At 33.3% G+C, this 22,406-nt stretch overlaps 1 protein-coding gene across 2 annotated transcripts in view; it reads right to left on the bottom strand.

Annotated features, from left to right (window-relative positions):
• The window catches only part of LOC143222028 (vesicle-fusing ATPase 2-like), a 60,964-nt gene extending 40,452 nt beyond the window's left edge, over positions 1–20,512 (bottom strand). Inside the window, exons 1-5 of one of the 2 annotated variants that reach the window (XM_076447846.1) lie at positions 20,381–20,512; positions 18,771–18,856; positions 17,530–17,629; positions 3,730–3,848; positions 1,529–1,616 (exon numbers count right to left, since the gene is read on the bottom strand). In XM_076447846.1, the coding sequence (XP_076303961.1) occupies positions 1,529–1,616; positions 3,730–3,848; positions 17,530–17,629; positions 18,771–18,856; positions 20,381–20,392 (405 nt within the window). In that variant the 5' untranslated portion in view covers positions 20,393–20,512. Of the gene's footprint in view, positions 1–1,528; positions 1,617–3,729; positions 3,849–17,529; positions 17,630–18,770; positions 18,857–20,368 lie in introns of both variants that reach the window. The other variant, XM_076447845.1, reaches the window with a different exon arrangement.
• Positions 20,513–22,406: the final 1,894 nt, after the last annotated feature.

The following is a 22,406-nucleotide window of genomic DNA, read 5'->3' as shown; positions in this document are numbered from 1 at the left end:
AAAACAAAACAAGAATGAAAGAACAGTTGTTTTTTGTTTTTTTATGGATAACCAATTAACTTTAAAATGTATACATTATACTGACACAAAAAGTGACCATAAACTATTTATTCACATAATTAAAATACAGAGTTAATATTTTTAATGAAGTTCAGAAAATAATATAGTAACTTGATCATTATGCAAGAAAAATTAAATATTACAGTTTTACCATTTCTTAACATTTCATAAATTTATTCTACAAAATCAAAGAGACTCACCTCCATGGACGAATGGAACGTCTCTGCCATACAAGTCCAACATCACCAATTTTTTAATTACAAACATTTTTGAAACAGAAAAATTGAAAATTGTCCACATCAATGTTTGGGATCCATAGACAAGTACCTTTGTAGCAAATTCCATGTAAATTGGTCAAACTATGGCCAAAAATCTCCAAATTATGTTTTTTTTTGTATGCTCTGACCACCACCACAAAAAGACTCAAAATGGGCAAACCCAACTTTTCTGCATGTCAATATATTGGATGCACGAACATTTATATTTATGCCAAGTTTAATCTTGATTGTTGCAAATGTAACTGTGCAAAATGTACATTTTTGGTCTTTTTGACCTTTGGCCCTATAAAATCCTTAAAAAAGCTTAAGTTTAAAAAATGACAAAGTTGTCTGGGCATATTGGATCATGTTTCAAATCAATACAATGAGAAATGAAAGAACAGTAGTCGAATAAAAAGTTTTTGGAAGAAGAAACAATATGAAAAACCACACATCTCTCTGCAGAGACAATTATTACATTTTACACTTGTACAGAACAAAAAGAAAAGACAAGTTAGATCAGTATGTGTCTGCAAATTATGTTGTGTTTAAAAAGTTTGAGAAACTATTTGTTGTAGATGTTCACACAAAGCTACACAATGGCTTCTTTACTAGCTGTTACCAATTTTGAATTGATAAATAAGAGGAGAGGCAGCTAGTGAAGAGTACCTGCTCCAAAACCTTGGACTACTCTAATCAAATAATCAGATTTCACTGTAATTCCTATAATCTTTGCTTGTTTTTTGTTTGAATGTCCATGCAACAACTATTTAAGGCCCATCTAGGCTAGCTGTCTCTGATTTTGACCTGAGAGAGTAGAGGGAATGAAGCTAATAAACAGCACCCACCACCAACTCAAGTAACTCTTCTCTGACCAAATAGTAAGACCTAGTCATGCTTGGCCTGGAAACTAACAAGAAGCAGTTTGTCAGTTTTTTTTCTTGTATATCTTTATCCATTCTTCTTAGTATTGAAAACTCATTTCTAAAATATATTGATAATCCTACTCGATTAAATTATCATGATAATATACAATATATCTCTTAATTCAAACAGTTTAACTACATTTTTAATATAGTTTTAAAATTACAAAGATAATGCTACATTACTTCAGTAGTATAAACTATGAACACCACATATATACATACACAAACTGTTATTTGGTACTAGTTATTGTAATTACTGAAATTGAAAACATCACAACTGCTTACCAATTGACCAACAGTAAATGCTTGTTTTGGAAATTGCTGAACAAAGTCTACAGCCATCTGATCAGTATCATATGACTCAGTTGTAGTGCTGGGAAAAGTATATTTTCATTTGAAAAACATGCATTTCCATAGAAACTTTTTCCATAAACATTCTAAATCTTTTTTTTTTATATATTTTATAAACTTTATACTCTAGTAGCTTAACTATTTACAAAATGTTTTAAACATTGTAAGCAAAAATAAGTTATTTCATGTAGTGTTTTCCGTCTTTCAATTCACATACATGATGTTCATTATTCATTAACACTTCTCTTAGCTTACACTGTCCTGTGACTATGACATTTAGCCTTATGTTTTTAGCTCTACAAATCACAAAACATAGCATTATGAGAAGAGAACTTCAAAATCAAATTAATAAATGTCTCCTAAAGAGGCCCTATTTACTACATATTATATTCTAGATTGTTCTATTTCAGTCCTTAATGAAAACTGTTCTAAGAATCTTACTTTTTCATTAGAAAATATTTTAAAACCAACTATCAAAAAGTATCATTTTAACAACACATGTTCTTGAGCAAAGTAGAAGACAATACTTGTGTAGCATTATTTTATTTGATAAATCAGCAATGTTCAATGAACTTTGTGGTTTTGGGTGGTCTTAGCCTGTTAAGAAAAGTTTTATTAACTTATAAAAGTTGATTTCACTTGATGGCAGTGTTTAATCTTCTAGGGAACATTGTTGATCATCTGACTACTAAACTCTATACTCTACCTATAGTCTGTTATGGGTGATGAAGACAGCTAACTCTGCTTAGCTAAGCAATTGATCTTAATTTGTCTTGCTACATATTCTATTTTAATTTCCAAGTTGCTTATCTTTCTCTATAAGCAACACTTATTACTCTGTAAGAGCATAAAACTTCACACATTGCATATGTCGTTAAACATTAATCAACTGACTATTTCACCTGAATAAAAATATCACAAAACAGTTATGTCTATTTTAAGGTGTGTTTCAATATTTTAAGATCTGCTCATGGTTTTTAGATATTTTACCCTGAAACTGAAAAGAGTGTAATTAAAGTTAGTGGACTAGAATGGGTTCATCCACATTGGGAATTTTGATATTCTTGCTTTTTATAATATTCAATATGGTTTTAAGTTAGTTTTTGTTTTTTGAGAGTCACTTTCAAAACATCTTCAGACTGAAACAATGTTCACTTTTAAACCACAAACTGACAAGCAATTAAGTGTTTGAAAGAAAAATTTGAGGTTTAGTTGTAAACTTTATTTATGGATATATCACTCCAGTAATGAAAAAAAGTATTCGGATGAATGTAGAAGTATTTAATCACATTTATGGGTAGATAAAAGAAAATCTTGCACTACAATCAATAAACTGATAATGAAGTTTCACAATCATATTGTTTTACACAGTTCATTAGTTGTTACAAGCAAATCAAAAAGTTCAAAAAATAAAAATGGGACACTTAAAAAATAATACCCATCTTTCAATAACATTTTTTACAGAAATAATTATGTGTAAGCTTACATATTATATCCTACAACACTATCTGAGCCCACCACACCTAAATGAAAGACAACCAGCACATCACTAATTGTAAATTTAATAATTTTCACAACTAGTAAACATTTTAATTTATTATCTGTTCCTTCTGCAATAGTCAGAAATTAATTGCTCTTGTATAATTGCAGCTTTCAAAATGGTCTTTCTTCTGTTTGTACTGACATATTAATCACCAGCTTTTCAAATCTTGAACACCTTTTTCAATTGGAACATTCAAATACATAGTCTGATTTCATCTTTCCAACCAAAAATATGCACAAATGACAAATAATCATATATCAACACTATTTTAATACCAATGGAGGCCTTAAAAAAAATCACAACTTATTGTACCAGGAAGGGTATGTCAAGAAAACTACAAATTAATATATCACTTGTTAACAGTACTTATGAGAAAGAAGAAACAGTGGAAAACAAAAAATTGTTCAAGAGTCAGTTGTACATATATATCAATTGTAAATTTATCTTATTGCAAAAACATACTCAAAAAACATCAATACTCTTGTTCGTTTTTGTATTTTCTTCATATTCATGAAACATTATACAACACACAAATTTATTAGTTGATAAAAATCACAGATATTAAAAACAGTTCACTCCCCATATCACTTACTTCTTCTTTTCCAGGAAATCCACCTCAAGTACAATCTTTGCAACATACTGGTTATTGGGATCAAATATGTATGGTCGAACATCTATTTTTTGACCAATAGACAGCTCTGCCCATTTTCTCTGAAATAATTGAAGATGAAATAAGCAAAGGCTTTGTTATGTCACTTTTAAATCTAGTAAAACAAGGTGGCCTTGTTCTTTGATAAGATGTAAAACTTTATTTTGTCAACTCTAACACATCATCTCCATCAAATTCAAATTGTAAAACTGACCCAGTGGAACTGATCGTCACTTATAGAACTTTGTGTAATCTATTTTTAATACAAGTAATTCATTCATTTAAATTGGTACAATATAAAAATATATAAAGTTTTATAAAAATATATAAACTACATAAATGCAGATAAAAAACTAACCATCAGTATCCCATATTTTTTTAATTAATTGAGAGATTTTGTGCATTGTATACTTCAGACAAAACAATTAAATCATCGAGCTTAAATATACAGCATTCTTAAAATAAGCATAATCAGAAACAAGTTATCATTACAAGGAGGAAAAGGGAGTATAAGAGAAGGGTTGATTGGTTAATTTAGTGTTTTATGGCACAAAGCTTGTTTGTTTTTGAATTTTGCACAAAGCTACTTGAGGGCCATCTGTGCTAGCCGTCCCTAATTTAGCAGTATAAGACTAGAGGGAAGGCAGCTAGTCATCACCACCCACCGCCAACTCTTGGGCTACTCTTTTACCAACCAATAGTCAGATTGACAGTCATGTTATAATGCCCCCACGGCTGAAAGGGCAAACATGTTTGATGCAACAGGGAAAACAAGAAAGTCAGAGAACCCTCGACCCTCAGATTACGAGTCCCACGCCTTAACACGCTTAGCCATGCTGGGCTGTGGCACAAAGCAGCTTGGGTATTTGAACCAAAACATCTGGTAAAAAGTTAAAAAGTAAAGTAGATTTAGTAAAATTCATAAAAGGAAATTAAGATAAAACAAAACAAACTTCAATTTAAAAAGGTAAATAGCATAAAACCAATGTTTACATCTAGTCCACAATGTTAAGAGAAAAACTACAGCAATACAAGTCGTAAAGGACTTTCTGTAGCATAATTGTAATTATCATAACTCGCTAGGAAGACTAACAGGTAAGTACAAAAACCACTGTCAGTTGTCTGAAGTTGGCCTTTCCAGTTCTGTCCAGAATTATTTGAAATTACAGCCATTTTTAAAAAGCAAAGTATTAAAACTTTTAAAAGACTTGTAGCAAAAGTTTAGTGACAACTCACCAGGATGGCTAACAGGTAGTTCAAACGGATAGTTCAAACAGCAGTGTTGGTCACCTGAAGTTGGCCTTTCCAGTCCTGGTTTACAGTTGTTTAATGTTATGGCAATTTTCTAATTTCAAATCAAACTAGATGGACTTTGATTCTTAAAAGGGAATCACATTAAAAAAAAAAGGCCTAATGTATAAATTAAAGAACTTAAATGGCAATAAAATGATTAATGACCTTTAAAAAACGAAAAATATTGCCAAGGTGGACAGTGTCACCATTACCAATAACACTGTTTGACATTATGGACAAACCTTGGGGCAGAACATGTTTAAAATGGTGCCATTGCTGAGAGTCATAATGATGGCAAGAAAGTAAAATGTGGCTTATTGTGACCTGAGTGTTACACAAACTACACACTGGTGCATCAGTTCAGATAAAAGAAAACAATGAGTTAAAAAACTGTGACCAATGCGTAATCTAGTTTGAACAACATCCTCTTTCCAATCCTTATGAAAGCAAGATGGCCAAAGTCCAATACAGGGTTTTATTTGTAAAAGATTGTTTTCGCATTGCTCACTCCAAGTCTACTGCCAGCTGACATGTAGCCAAGCCTTCAATACAGGACCATAGTCTATGTATGTAACAAACACAGCGGTAAGAATGCCAGAGCAGATAGACTTAGCTGTAACGTCGGCAAGCTTGTTCCAATGAATACCAACATGGCCCGGTATCCAGAATAACTGGATAAAAGCAGATGTTAAAGAGAAATGGGCCAGTCAATTTTGAATATTGGTGAAACAGGATGTGAACCAATGTGAAGCAATTCCAGAGCCAGCAGAGAACTAAGAGAGTCAGTATAAACAGTGCAGTTTGAGTACTGCTTAGCTTCTATGTGATCCAGGGCAAGAGAAATTGCGTACAGTTCAGCAGTGAACACAGAAGTTGTAGAGAGGGATTCTGTGTGCAGCCACAACAAACCGTGGCAAAGCCCACACAGTCACCTGATTTCGAACCATCTGTAAAAACAGGAATGGAAGGATGGTTTGAAAGATGTTCAGCAAATAGCAGATAGTATTTCCAATCAGGAGTGTCTACTTTTCTCAGATGACTGAAAGACAGGTCAAATTTGGGGGCTGTAAGAAGCCATGGTGGGATGGGCTGACCAGTGGATACAGCAATGTTATCCAAGGACAGATGCAATTCATCTAACTGCACCTGGATACGAAGGCCAAAAGGAGCAATGGCAGACCGCCTGTTCTGAAAAAGTATGGTTCAACAAGGAAAGAAAACACAACCCTAGGTGGGATTCTTTGGTAAGGAATGAAGGTTTGAAGCATATAGTAAAAACAGTGCAAATGGCAGAGATGCAAAGAAGGTTCATGAGACTATGTTTCAGGTCTGAACTGGGGAAGTGCAGAAACCAAAGACCCTGAAGGTGAACAGGGTCCAGCATCTTTGATGCTGAAATCTGTAGAGCCATAGATCAGTGATCCATAACCTAGTTTTGATTGAATAAGAGCACGATATATCTTTAGCATAGAACATCGACCCACTTCCTAAATGGGGGAAGAAAGTATATTGAAGATGTTCAGTGCTCTTGTACATTTAACTCGTAGCTGCTTGATGTGGTATAAATGCCAGCTTATGTTCAAAGATAAGCCCCAAGAACTTTGTCTCAGGGTTCACAGGTAGAACAACTTCACTGATACAGAGTAAAGGATCAGGATAAATACCCCATTGGTGGCAAAAGTGCATGCAAGCAGTTTTAGAAAAAGAGAAGTTAAAGCCAGTTGCTGTAGTCCACTTCAGTACATGATTAAGGAAAGTCTGTAGTTTGAGAAAGGCTAGATCCAATTAAAAACAATCAGAAGAATAGCAAGAGAAGCAGGAGATAGATGGCACAGCATTTCATAATTACATCATCAGTTCCAACTGATGTATTGCCAGACCGATGAAGGGCCAGTTTGAGTTCCATCAGAATAAAGGGACAATTATAATCATAGAAACAATCAGCTCAAAAAGAAAGAGGTGATCGCTCTGCCTGAGTCTTGATGTCCAAGGAGGAGGAAGAAGAAGCAGAAGTGCTAGATGTCCAGTAAAAACTTTCACCTAGACTATCAGAGATGCTTTGGGTATCAGCTACTTCCTGCCCACCAAAGAGCAAGATTGAGAGAGGGACAGAATTATATTGCCCACTTACCTTTCGAATCTTGTCCCATATAACGTTGGAACTGTTGGTAGAAGATATGATGGTTGTGAACTTAATCCAAGATTCCTTCTGGCTTTGGTGTCTAACCCACCAAGCATGTGCATGTGCCTGCTGGAAAGCAATGCAGTTTGAGAGTGAGAGATACCTATGGAAAGTATCCTAGGGCTGTTTTTGAGCCTTCCATGCCATGTGGCAGGCAGAATTCCACCACAGATGAGGATATAGTGGAATACATTGAGTAGCTTCTTGTATAATACAGTTAGTTACTGCTGCCACACAGTAGTCTAGTGATGGTTTACAGACAGTGGCAGGATCAAGTTCTCCTAGAATAGTGAAAGAGGGTCAGTTTGCATGATCCATCTATCACTGGGACACATGGATCGGGTGGCACTGACCATGGCCAGTTTCTCTCAAAATTATGGGAAATTTATCACTGCCTCCTGGATTATTGTCAACCTCCATGAAAAATGGGAGAATAATAAAGGGGAGCAAATTGAGAGATCAATAGCAGTAAAGGACTGACTAGGTGCATGTAAATAAGTTGAAGAACCAGTATTGAAAAGAGAAAGGATGTGATCATAGAGCATATGCTCTACAGAATGACCCCTCCTATCAATATCAGCACTTCCCCAGGGGGGATGATGCCCATTAAAGTCCCCCAGGATTTAAAAGGGAGACAGCAACTGTTCAATGAGAGCATCAAGGTTTGATTGATCATATGTCTCTCCAGATGACAGGTAGAGAGAACAAACAATGATGGTATGACCCAAGGAAACACAGATGGCTACAACCTTCAAGGGTGTGTCAAGTGGCAAAGACACTTTGGGCACATGCTCATCACCCAAACAGTGCCACCCCTCCATGCACTCATCCATCACACAGCCTGTCATTTTTGTGCAAAGAAAACCACTGTATGAGCAAGTTTCAGAAATGCTTCCTGTAAGAAAAGATATACAGGTTGGTAAGAAGCAATCCTTGTTTTAATGTCATCCAGATTAGAACGTAAACCTAGACAATTCCATCGTATCAAGGTGACCATTTTTATTTACGTGTAGGCAAATTGGGTAAAGAACCCTTCTGTTTACGACCATGTCTTTTTTTTCCTTACTGTCCTTATTCAAGGGAGGTCTATCGATCTCCATGAATCCTGCCCTGGGTCGATTGGGCAGGTCTTTGCTGTTGAAAGGGGATTCCAGTGACTGAGGAGATGAACAAATGATCATTTTGGATCTTGGGGTGGGAGAAGATATATCCAAGGAAATGCCCATACCTGGAACCAAAGAAAGTGGATCTTGGGATTTGTTGGAATTGCGTAAGGGACAGAGATGGGTGTTGAAGTTAATTCATCAACTTTTTTAACCATGGAGGTCAAAAGACTTCATTTGTTTTGAAAATGATTCTTTTGGAGGCACAGAGAGATCTGTCTGAATTAACTCCCACTGCAGTTGTTGAACAAATTCAGCAGCATACGTCCGAGAAAAAGTGGTGGACAGCAAATTTTGAGTCTCATGATAAGTACTGTTATGAATCGTTTTGAAATGCTGGATCTCTTTTTCTTCCATCCATTTAAGACAAGAATGAAAGTAGGATGGGTGAGAGCCATTGCAATTGATGCAATGAGGATCCATTTCACACTCACAGGCATCATAGTCCTTTCCACCACAATGAGTTCATGTCAAGGAATCATGACATTGATGTCTTTGAGCAACCATACCTCTGACACTGAAAACATTGGAGAGAGTTTGGAATGTATAGCCATATCCTGCAGTTATCTTAACTCTACTCGCAAAGATGGAATTATGATGCTGACCAGTATCCTTGTTTTGACACTTACATCATCACATCCACCTGCCACCATCATAATTCCATCTTTGCGAGTAGAGATACGCCTCACTGCAGAAACTCTTTGAGTGGAAAAACCAGCAAGAATCTCTGAGTCAGGGATGTTCTTCAAATCCTTCTGAACAATAACTCCTTGTGACAAATTCAAAGCAGCATAGAGTGTAACCTCAATGGCTATATCCCCAAATACCTTGAATGCAAGAGGAGTTCTCTGTGTTGAGATGTGGATGTTTCCACCAATATGTTACCAGATCAAAGCTTCTTTATTGACTTTGGAGAGCCAGCAAGTCCCTCTAGTCACTTCTGAATAAAAAAGGGAGACATTTGCCTAAAGGTTTGTGTGAAAGAGAATGTAGTACAAGAAAATGAGTTATAACAGGTGTTACACATGTTGAAGATTGCTGCTCAGAGTCTTCAAGACATGGTTGTTTACTTATGGACTGTTTTTTTCACTATTTAAGTTTGTATTTGGAGGATCCATAATAAAAAAAGGAAATTTTGGTGCCCAATGACTCCACCCACCATCGAGCCCTATGAGGGGATGTATTACAATGCCAAACAAGGACACTGCAGCAATGCCAGGGTTTTGTGAGCACTATATCCAAACACCAGCATCAGATACAATATCCACAACATCTGTTGAGAACATCCAACACTGTTACTTGGTTGACCCTAGCCCAAGTGAACCAGCCAATCGACCCAAGGGGGTCACCCTAAGGCTGCCCGTATACAGGAATTTAAGGCCAAAGTGATGTGTTAGGGTTGGACCCCTCAACCACCAGGATCCTCTTCTCCTCTTCACAGGTCACCATGCACGGCAAACACATGGGTGGACATTTAGATCCCAGAGGAGTTAAACTGAAAGAACAGAACCTTCTCTGGGAGATCCCCCTCACCACGTACAGAAATCCACGTCGAGGGGTCTTGTTAGATTCTTATCAGCAGCCTTTGAAACCTGAAGAGATAAGTATGCCCATTGTTCTTGTAAGAATGCTTTTATTTTTTTTCAAAAGACTATCATTTTCATTACAGATTTTATATTTTTCCTTTTACCAAATTTCAAATGTCCATAAAAAATTGGTGTTCTCTAAAGTCCCTTTCCTTTGATAGCATACAAACGACAGCTGGAACCAGAAAAATTAAATGAAGAGATTCAATCCAACCCGTTCACAGTATCAGCCTTGTGAATACGGTACCATATGCATACTATTATTTTAGTGGTAACTGATTAAGTTGTGACAAAGGTAGATTGCATATCATTAAGTTTCCTGCAACTCGTAGTTCTAAATTTGTTTATTTCACGTGGATTTAGAATCACAAAGGAACATTAGTCTTTGTGGGTTGATGTAAAACTTTTCTAATAAACTGTTTTAGATTTAAACAAGTTTTTTTTATGTACCTGTAGAATCACCTTCATCAGACATTGGGTCAAGGACATATCAACACAGACATACTGATATTAAGTTCATTGCTAGGCAACATAACTTAAAATCTCATTTAGATATTAAAAGTCTTCAATTTATAGCTATCATACATAATTTTAGTTTCACTAATTTAGTTACATTTTTAACAAAAGAAATATGCAATGTTGTTTTCTATGTACCACAGTGCAATATTTCAATTATGAGAGATGAAAGCCCTTTGACTTTCTGTGTTTAAAAATATAAAAGTACATGGTTTTTACTTTATCTGACAGAGTTGACAAAATAGCTGTTACAAATTGTATAAAGTTTCTTATGAAAAAATACTGTGACCAGTAGGTTAAACCTTTGCATTAATTTATTACTCATGCCATGGTCAGTTTAAAAATTCATGAGCAAGTTTGATTAATTCAAATTTAGTTTTAAAGAAAAACAAACCATTTTGTCCCTACTTTCCAGGTTCAGCATTATTATTAAAGTGTTATCACTTAGTGATTAGTTATAGAGGATATTTACAAAGAAAATCTCATTTTTAAAATGATCAAAACAGCTTGCTATAATAGAACTAAAGCACATTCAGCTTCATTCAGAAAATTCTGATGTGATACAATGTTTCCAAAACAGTAGGAGATGATTTACAAAATTTTCTTCATTCTCAAACATACAAAACTCATTTGTAAATGAAACTATTACAAACATCATCCCTCCTGAACAGCATTTATCTTCAAAATAACTTGCATGCTAACACTCATTCTATTAAAACTACCAATCTTAAATTGAAGGAGAGAGAAAGAAAGGCAATGCTAGCTTTGAGAGAAGAGCAAGTCAGCTGTGTACGGTAATTTTTAAGCACCTTAGATTACACCCAAACTTTCCTGAACAAAAATGGAGGTTCAATATGTTTTTGGTGAAACATTGTTCCCCTCAAGACATTAAATTCATAAGATATGATAATTTTAAAAATATATATAAGTTTTGTATAATTGTCATTTATCTGTAAGGATAACAGATAGAATGCAGCAATTGTAAGTGTACGTCTTGTGTATGGAAGCTTTTATTATTGTTACTAATTTGTTGGTACTTATAAATTACTGATGTCGAACACAAGATATCACAGATATTCAAAATATTGTTCCAATACAGGTTGAGAAGGAAAAAAATTGAAGAGTCTTTAAGAGATAAGAAGTATGGAAAAAAAAATTGGTAATATCACTAATACACTGGACTGAAATATTTCATGTTCACTTTTGTAATTCAGGGCCAATCGTTTCAATTTTTCATACAAAATTTTAGCCAACAAATACTAACATTCATTTAAATCTTCATTTATTCTCCCATAATAAATACATTATTTTCCCCCTCACCCAAAAGAACAAATCTTTTTCTATCATGTGTCAGCCATTTGTATTTACATAATCAACTTGAAGTGACAATTTTCTTTGGCTTCAATTTTGCATGTTTCAATTCAGACTGAGGTTCACAATCATTCCCAGAAAAATCAATATTTGTTTCTTAATCTTTAGGCCTACTAGAACAACAAGCAATAAAATTGGAAATTCATCAGTATTCTATTAGTCTCAACATTAAATAACTACAAAATGTAATTAACTGTTCCACAAATTTTAATTTTTGCATCTTTAAATCTGTCTGATGCTGACATCAATCTATATTTTGTTGCATTTTTATTATTAAACACTCATCTCATTTTTAGAACAAGAACAGTACAGTCACTGGCTATAAAAAAATCCTTGTGTGGCATTATACATAGTTCGGAATATGGACATCTGCTGGGGATGGGGGCTAGCTCTCCTTCTGAAAAATCGGGAACAATATTTTCTTTATTCATTCAACATATGTTTATGATTTTTTTGTTCACTTCAGACTACCTTGCACCCAAATACAAAATTCTATTGACACCCATGGCTTGACACTATAAACTGTCAATCAGAATATCAGAAAGTGGAAATCACATTATTGTCAGTGCAATGTAGTTCTTCACTCACATTTTGTTGAAGATATTTACTTTGGAGCTAAGATATTAACTCAATAAATCAATTATTCACAAGCATTTATTACAGTTTAGTGTTACATAAAGTAATCAATTAATCAAAATTAGAGTGCCCAATTATTACTATTTATGACTGTTGATTGTTCCAAATGTCTAAGCAATCAAAACATTACCACTATGATTTCTCATTCTTATTATTTTTATTAATTAAAAGTTGTGTTCAGCTTTGGGCTGTCATGATATGTTAATTATAATTATAGGGGTTGTAATATAATTCAAAGTCTTCAAGTTCAATTCTTGTTACTACCAAACATGCTCACTCTTCCACTTGCAGGGACATTATTATTTTTTTTTATTATTATTGGCAAAACTGTTATGGCTCTATGCCACTGTCTTCACTTTGCAATAAAATCTTCATTGGTTTATCTCTGCTTATTAATAACACTGCCCAGGTATCTAAAGGAGTCTGCTTCTTTGAAAGGTTCACCTCCAAGAGGTATTGATTTATTACTTCTAATTTTGAATTTAAAATCCTTTGTTTTGTCTTTATGGATGATTATTCCAGTTTCAACTGATTTTGCTTCTACACATAATGCCATCTTCTATGTCTTACTGTGGCTGTATGACAGGAGAGCCAGGTAACCACTAAAATCCTACTTTACTAATTGTGCCCACAGTGTTTATGAATGCTATCTTTTCTGCCTTCAGTGGTTCTCTTCATAATCCAGTTGGCCACTAGCAGTAAGAAGAACAATATTAGATAACCTTGTCTAACTCCTGCCTAAACCTGCACTACCTTGCAGGAGATTATATCATACAAATTCCAGATTACAGTAATAAACTTCTCTGGTATACATCATAAAGTTCTTCCAATTTGCAGCAGATTTCCCAGTTTATGCTATTAAATACTTGGCAATATTTATCTCACGACACTCTCTACCTATGTCAATTTGCCATTTATTTTGGTACCGTATATATACCTCATTCAAATAATGAAACATGTCAAGAAAGCATCACTAACAGGTTTCCCAGTATTACAAATGTTCAGAAATACTTTGAGCATTAACTATGTTATATGTTTAATTTTCATAATAATAATTAAAAAAATAAATTCTGGTTGGCAAGCCAATTTATGGTATGAATTGCTAGCACGGAGTAAATCAGGTCTCTCCCATCTTACCCCAGATACTGATATGTAGCATCACACAACAATCATGAAAGGGTGGGGAAAGAGTCACTCTCATTTAATGTCTGTGATCTTATTTGTAGTCAGTTGGAGGTATATATTTGGCTCTTAGGCTACAATTGAGGAAGATCCTCAAAATTACAGGGAGAATGATTCACTTTTTCCTAAACCTTCATTTAGTCTGTTAGCTTTTCAGTACCCTTGTGTGAGAGTGGTGAGTTTGAGGACTTACAGTGCTGGGGTCCAAGGTTTGAGTCCCTATGGCAGACACCCACAGATATCATGGTTCATGCTGGGGGGTTTACTTTTAAATTATGTGATAGGATAGTTATATCTTATTTGACATAGCTTTGAAAACTTCATGATTTGGCCTATCATCATCAGGTGGAAGAATTTGACTGTCAAATCATACATCTGCTTTACAAATGTCAGGGTTCTAAGGTGGAATTTGTAGTTAACTTGAATAAATCAATGTCCCCTAATGAGACACAGCAAGTCTATGGACTTACTACTCTAAAATCCAATATTTTGTTCTCCTTTCACTTCAGTTTGTTGGAAGACTCTCAGGATCACCAAATTCATTGATGAAGAGCTAGATTCATTGTTAAGATGCACTTTAGTTCAACTGTTGGCTTCTCTATTTATCCTTGTTGTCCTTGGACTCTCGAATTTCATCAGCTCATATAGAGAGTCAATAGTTCTGCCCTGTTTGTGTGTGTTTGAAGGTGAGGAATCTTCTACAATACACATTTAATAGATTTGTCACATTTCTATATCCTTAGTGTCCTGGGTCAATTGCCTGTTTGAGGACATTGTGCACACTGGTATGTTGACCTCCCAAATACTTTTAGATCATATTTTTTCTATGATGTATCAGTATCTTCATTTGAGTGTTTTTGTCTACTCTCTACAGCTTTCTTAACAATTTCTTAAAGATTATAAGAAGGGCAAGTATCTTCGTTGGTACCTTTACAGGTCCCTTAACCCGATTTCACAGAATCCTACTCTGTGGCAAGTGTGCTTTTATCAAACCAATTCTGCACTAGTTACCACTAACTAAATATACTTTATACAGATTGCAACAGTCTTTATTGAAACTAAGTGTTCTATAAGATTGCCTAGAGACTGATAAGGTGGTATTACTATAAATATGCTGGACTGCCACTCATGTCCATCTCTGCCAATCATTAGACTGATTAAATTGAGGTGAGTATGTTTTTAAAAATTCAGGGAACTTGGTTCACTTATTGCACAATTTCCAGAGCACTGTTCTTTAAGACTCTCAAACATACATGGTTACCCAGATTCTACTAGTGGAGCTAGAAAGTCCTTAATGTAACTGATTTCCAGTCACTGGGATGATGAACAAAGGCTTTTCCTCCACTCTTGCAGAAGAGGGCAAAGTTAAAGGCCCTACTACCTGGGTCCCTGAACGTTTTCCCACATGTCAGTAGACATGACACCAGTCACACAGAAGCCTACTTATAATACAGGTTCAGATTTGATGCTTGGTCTTCTAGGTTGGATTGAGCATGGCCCTTCTTTTTAATCAATATTGGTTCAATACACTGTTCATGAAAGAGGCTCTTCTGTCTCATCGTTATTCTTAATGCATAATGGTCCCATCCCTGGTTCTTTCTTGGTTAAACATAGTTCTTCCATGTCCTTCCCATAATTCTGGAAGCAAATAAAACTTACCTTGTCCACACAATTAAGAAGTTAGGATGAGTATTCACAATTCCAGACCAAATAAGTTCTGTCCCCTCAGGTTTGCCTTTTGGACTTCTTCCAGCTGAGGAGAAGGTTTGTCCACTTTAGTGTTACTTACTTTCTCTTCTTGGATATCTGGTTGGGCCTGGCCTATAGTGTTCATATATCATGTAAAACTTCACCCCAATACAAGAATTCAGTTCCAAGTGAAGAGCATACATGTTCTGGATGTAGCAAGGTTCTTCTACTATGGTGCCCATCTTCTATTGACACATCCATGATCTATGGAGATACATTCTGTATGGGTAATGCTACCACTGGTCCTCCACCTTATAAATGTGGTATTCTAGCTACAAGTGTGAGAGGAGGCAAGCATGTTTTGAAAATTAACACTTTCTTAATTCAAAAATGTATTTCCAATAATACTTACCACTTCTCCAATAAGAGCCTGGGAATCAGTCAGTCTTGAAAATGTGATAACATTACCTGAAACAGGTGCTTATATACAGTACAAGGATAGAGGGTGCATTAACATAAGTGGAGAGTGTCAAGATAACTATTACTAAGGGAAATTGAGTGGGGTATAAAAGACTGGAAAAAGTAAGAAAAAATCAGACCAATACTTAGATGTCCAAAGGAAAAAAAATGCTGGCAGTTGAGTAATACCTACAAGTGTGGGAGGAGGTAAGTATCACTGGAAATACATTTTTGATTTAAGGAAATGTTAACATTTGTATCAAAAATGCATAACTGGCATACCTAATGTATGGTGTATATGTTAATTAAATATAATTATATAAATAACACTATTAAACATCATTAAGAGGAGAATTTGACATGGTGCACATAAATCATCCAAAAACTATTTCTGTGATGTATTTTAATTTACATCATATTCAGCCAACTGTGTATTGGAAACAAGGAGTTCAGCCTCAAATGAGTAGCCCTTATGAGAAATAAATATGCTATATGAAAAGAAAACAGTACATCTTCACTAAAACAACAGATGTTAAATTAAAAAAATTGAAAAGTGACATAATTCTTATTGTTATAATTCATTAAAATTCTCTAGATTGATAATGGTACGCTTAATGCAGTATAATACTGTTTAATAAAAGAAACGTAAAAAAAAAATTATATCTACCTAAATTTAATATTTCCTGAAAACATTCTCAGATTTTCTGGGCTTATGTTGCAATGATAAATAAATATATATGTAATAAAGATAGAAATGTGTGGAATCAGCATTTTGCCAATTTAAAATAATAAACTGTTGTCTCACTTGCACTAGAATATTGTTGTGTACAATACACAAGTTTATACCAAAAATAATCTTGTTCTCCTTTACCTCTAAGAAGTGGCATGTGCCACTTTGTAGTCCTTCTGTAAAGTGAAGACACATTTAAACTATCCATGTGCATGATCATCTCAATATAGTTGTTTTCATATAAAATAATTAACTTGATCCCAAGAAATAAGTATGTAATTTATGTTAACCTGTACTTACTAATCTCACTGGTAAATGTTATAATATTTTTCTAACTTACTATCAATATCATGAAGTACATCATTTAAACAACAATGTTTTATTGAAGGCACTTAACAATATTTCCAAACAACTTTTTTACACAAAGTTAATACACTTTGACATCATAACCAAACTCCAGTAATATTTTTAAACAACACAATAGGCTCACCACAGAGTTTCATCAGGTGTTAGTCAATTGAATTATTGGTAATAAAAGTATTTTCAAAACACATTAAACAATACAAGAGTTTAGACCACTGATGTTTATAGAAAAACTAAAATACTGAAACATCAGACCTCACTATATGGAGTACTTATTTTAAACATTTTTCAATCATGTAAAACAATGTTAATTGTCAAATCTTTAGAATTAGTTCTTAAAAATGTTTCACATAATAGTGAGGTGTATTTGTGTGTATCTTCTTATAGCAAAGCTGCATCAGGCTATCTGCTAAGTCCACAGAGGGGAATCAAACCCCTGATTTTAAAGTAGTAAATCCATAGACTTATCACTATACCAGCAGAGGATGAATAATAAGGAAAGAAAATGCCCTTGTCAAACAAACATTACTGAACTATTTAGCAATAATTATAACTAATGAAAAAAGATCTTACCAGAGGCAGACTGAATCCTATGTTGCCAGAAGAAATACCTTCACTTTTTATTATTGTACAAACATACTTGTGGTTGGCTGCTGTTATAATTTCAATATGTCTAAGGAAAATTAAAATAAGATGCACTCATTATTCCACATTTTGAAAGGATTAGCTAAATATTTTATACAAGTCATGAAAGATATGCTAATCACACAGATATATTAATTTGAGATATATGAAAAAATGAAGTTGTAGATCATATCAAAGAAATTCATTTCATTTTATTAATAACAAACATTTAAAAAATAAATATTAACATTTTTACTATCAAAAATGATATGAAACTGACTAACTTTTTGCTTTGATGTTTTAAGCAACTTTAAACCACATGCAACGATATTATCACAAAACGTTCTTAAAATATAAAACTTATTTTAAATGACTTATGTTCTATTCTTGAAGATTGGCAGTTTACACAGTCTACAGTTTTATACATTCTTCTACAATTAACTATTTAGGAACATTGACAAATATTTATCAAAACAATCAATCTACAAGCTTGGTTTCACAATGAAATAAATTTTCACAATAAAATCTCTTATACTACATACAGTTCACTAAAAATATTTATTATTGAGTATCACAAACCTGTACAGCCAAATATTTTTTGGGCATGAAATTATTTTCAAAAATATTTTACAAAAATTTGTGACTTAAGTGTCTTTGCAAAATTAAAAAAACAAAAAACTTTTCTTTCTATGGCATTAAAGCTTTGTGAATAACATGTATATAAACCTAAGTAATAATAGTACACTAACCTGAAAAACAAAAACAACTTCAATGCTAAACCAAAGTTTCCTAGATTTTCCATAACCTCATAATACTTCTATTTATTGCAAGTAACTTTTGTCTATGACCTTTCCAGGAGGTCTCTTCCTCTAAATTTAACAATAAATCTGGTCTTTAAAGAACATGATCATGGAAAACCTCTTGTCTTTCATGGAAGGTTGTACAGGTTACAAGTCTTAAAGATGGCCTGTACAATTTTAACTGTTTACACATTCATGAAGTAAGAAGATAAGTAAATCTCTAGAATGTTTAAGTAGCAAAGATAAAAAGTTCATTATGCCACTTTTTCTTGTAATATTAGGTTCCCTTTAACAAATGTCTTATCTAACAATGTGAGAATGGAGAAAAAAAAATGTAGAATGGAATTTAAACTTCATTTGTAGTGATTATTTCCATTATTATTTACATACCTGACTTTGTCTGTAAAATCCTGCCCATTCACAACAGCACAGTTGGTTAAAGACAGCTTATCTGAAGGACATCTTGCCACTGTCATCTTTAGAAATATAATAATCATGGTTTATGATTTTAATTGCAGTTCTTTACAAGACAAAATTAAAAGGATTTAAAACATATATATGTGCATGCATGCATATTCTGCTTTTAATTTTCATTAGATTTTTCTTTGTATGTGCAGTTCAATTACAGTTCATATGTAATTTAATGACAAGAAAATTTGTCTATTATATTTCTATATGGTTAAATATGGAATTTAAATATAACTTCTATTTGCTTAAAATTTAATATAAAAGTATAGATATTAAAGTTCCAGTTATTAGTGTAGAACAATTTGAAAGTTGAAACTAGTTTTCTTGTGATTAAAAAAGAAGAAGTGACTTTGTTGAATCCTGTTTAAAATTGTTGGAGACCTCAATAATCTACACACACACACACACACACATACAAGTACTCTGTTCAAGTGGTGGAATGAAAAGATGGAAAATGCCATACTTAAATATAAATTTGTTATTGTTTGTTTGTTTTTTGCCAGATGATGTAGTATATGGCAAAAAAATTAATTTTTTTTAAAGATTTTTGTTGGAATGGTAAATAGATATAAAGAAATAACTTCAGTTTTAGTTCTGTTGCTGCTTTTGATGGTTAGTCGTTGTGAGGGTAAAATCCAGTTGATTAAAAAAAATGATTTTTTAAACTTATTTACTAGAGTTAGCACTCTCATTCTTTAAAAAGACAACTACAAATTCTTTAAACTACTCTTTGTAGCCCAAGCTGTTTAAGCTATTTATCATTGTAATATTTTAACAACTCAATACTATACATTCATATTCTTTCAATAACAAAAGAACGAAATTCAACATAGAGAGTCTAAAAGAGATCTCATTGGCTCATAATGTTTTGTGTAAGGTTCCAGAGATTTATTAGATATTTACAAATGCTGTAAAGCTATATTTACAAATGCTGTAAAGCTAAAGGTTTAAGATATCATCAGAAAGTTTGTCTTTGGTATTCTTAAATAAAAGTGTGTATTTTTCTTATATCAAAGCTATATCAGTCAATCTGTTGTGTTTGCTGAGAGGAAATGAACCCCCGATTTTAGCATTGTAAATCTGTAGACTTACCACTGTTCCTTACATATAGGAAACAGTTATTCTGTAGGTACATCAGTAATATACTAGAAAATTCTAATGTGGTTAATAAATATATAAAGTAATGTGGTTTAAACTTCAATGTCATATCCACATGATATAAAATGTTTAAATGATGAAGTCTTAGAAACTAACTTCTGATACAGGAGACTAAGTTTTCCGACCAAGCAACAAAATATAACTGCACAGCGTAATAACAGTTTAAATATAATTATAAATTTATATATTGTTACTAATATTAATTTGACCCTAGCGACAGTCAGGTTAGTCTCTGTATAGTACTACCACTACCAGTGTCTTTTGTTGCTAGTTGCACTTAAATATTCAACATTACACACACCCACAATATATATATATATATATATAACCAATAAGCCCTTTAATAATTTTAAAGTAAATACCACAGGTCTTACAGGATGAGCCATCTTCGTTTATTTCGTTGTTGATGCTTTATTTTTCTGTACAATTAACGAAAACTGCAGAGAACTATTCTTCTACTAATCGATTCTGCAGACGATTGATATCGTAGCGTCATCTCGTTGTACAACCTTTTCTATTTATGTGCATGCATGTACACATATATATTTACAAATTAGCAAAAAAGTTCTTCAATAACGTATTTATTTCGGATACGAGCTGGGTAATTCACAATCATATAATTATTTAATTAAAAAAAAACGTTTAGACCTAAAATATTTTGCAGCCCTTCTTCAGAGGCTAAAGTGAATAACATACCAAAGTTTAATTTTGACAACACTCGATCTACTTTATTTTAAATTTTGTATAGTTTAATTTTATTCTGTAATCAATCTGAAATAAATTTGTAATATTAATGTAAACATGTAATTAACACTTTCCATTAATAATGAAGACAGCAGTATTGCCTAACTCATCTTACTTCGAGTTTGTTTCTTGTTATTTCTATTTTATGGTGTGAAAAGTATTAAGAAACACCAAAATTAACGATTGTGTAAAGTACAATGAGTAAAATACATATAATCAGTTTTTGCTTTGTTTGATACAATGTTGTCCGATCATTAAGAAAAAGGAAACTCGGCGACATTTGATATCTTATATATATTTCAGTAAACACATCTTTAAAGTAGATTCCACATTTAACAGGTAATTTGTCGGGAAAGTAAACAGGAGAGCAAATTTGGCTTTTGAGTTTGAAAATCAGTCTTTGTTCATTCAAATGAATCAAACAGAAGAGAAGACAGGACGAGAAATAATACCTTTACTGGCTGTGAGTGTGTATTGCTTTATTGATCTGTAAATCTGTTACTTTCTGAATATCTACAACAGATTAATAATGTTATAATGTGACGGTCAATTTCACTTTTCGTTAGTAAAAGAGTAGCCAAAGAGTTGGCGGTGGGTGTTGTTGACTAGTTGCCTTCCCTCTAGACTTACACTGCTAAATTAGAAACGGCTAGCGCAGATAGCTCTCGTGTAGCTTTGCCCGAAATTCAAACCAAACCTTATTTTTTTAACAATCTTTCACATTTCAAAGCACACATGATACCACAGAGGAGGTAAAAACATGGGGTGTGAAATATTTTGAAAGTTCATGGTGAAGTAAAACCTATAACCGAAGAAGATATAAAACATTGGGTATCATTTACATACTACACTATATGTACCATGCATAGTGTTTTCAAATAGATGCTGTGTTGTTTTATTTTGACATAGAACTGTACATTGGGCTGTGTGTGCTGTATTTGCCATGGTAATCAAACACCAGCTTCTAAAATCATATGCCCATAATCTGAAACACCTCGAGACTTCTGAATACCATACTAAAGGTCAAACATAATTACATTTAAACAAATTAATTTAAAAAATTATTATGAGTAATTGAAATAGCCTGTAAGATGGACCCTATAAAATGTTGCAAAAATATTTTATGTCCATACTTAAGGATTCACGAATAGTATATTTCATTTGATGTGGAAACTTGCATTAGGATCATCACTTTAGTTACTGATAACTGTTGTCACTCACTATATTTTTTAACTGCTAAATTAATACTGACGACATTATTGGAAATTACAATATGTAACATCTTTCTGAGAATCACCTTTGTTACAATTACATTTTTCAGTTGAGAAATGTTTTTTGATTTATGGTAACTGATCAATATTTCCAGAATGCCCCATAACAAGTAATCAATTGTGAATTATTGAATGCTTTAGCTTTAAGGTAAACTTAAAACATTCTCCATCATTATCAAGCAGGCACGGAAAATATTATTTCTTACTTTAACTGTGGTCTACACTAATTATTGTAACATTTACCAAATCACGTATATCACTATTTTAGACAAAGCAATTTATCTTCTGAAAATGTTTTCTGTATATTTATATTTACGTATCTATAAAACACACATGAACATATCCATATGCGATGCTTTTCACAGACACATATACCAAACAACAT

Source organism: Tachypleus tridentatus, chromosome 8 (genome assembly GCF_004210375.1).
Source record: "Tachypleus tridentatus isolate NWPU-2018 chromosome 8, ASM421037v1, whole genome shotgun sequence".
Lineage (NCBI taxonomy): Eukaryota > Metazoa > Arthropoda > Merostomata > Xiphosura > Limulidae > Tachypleus > Tachypleus tridentatus.
This window is presented reverse-complemented; position numbering and strand designations above follow the sequence as displayed.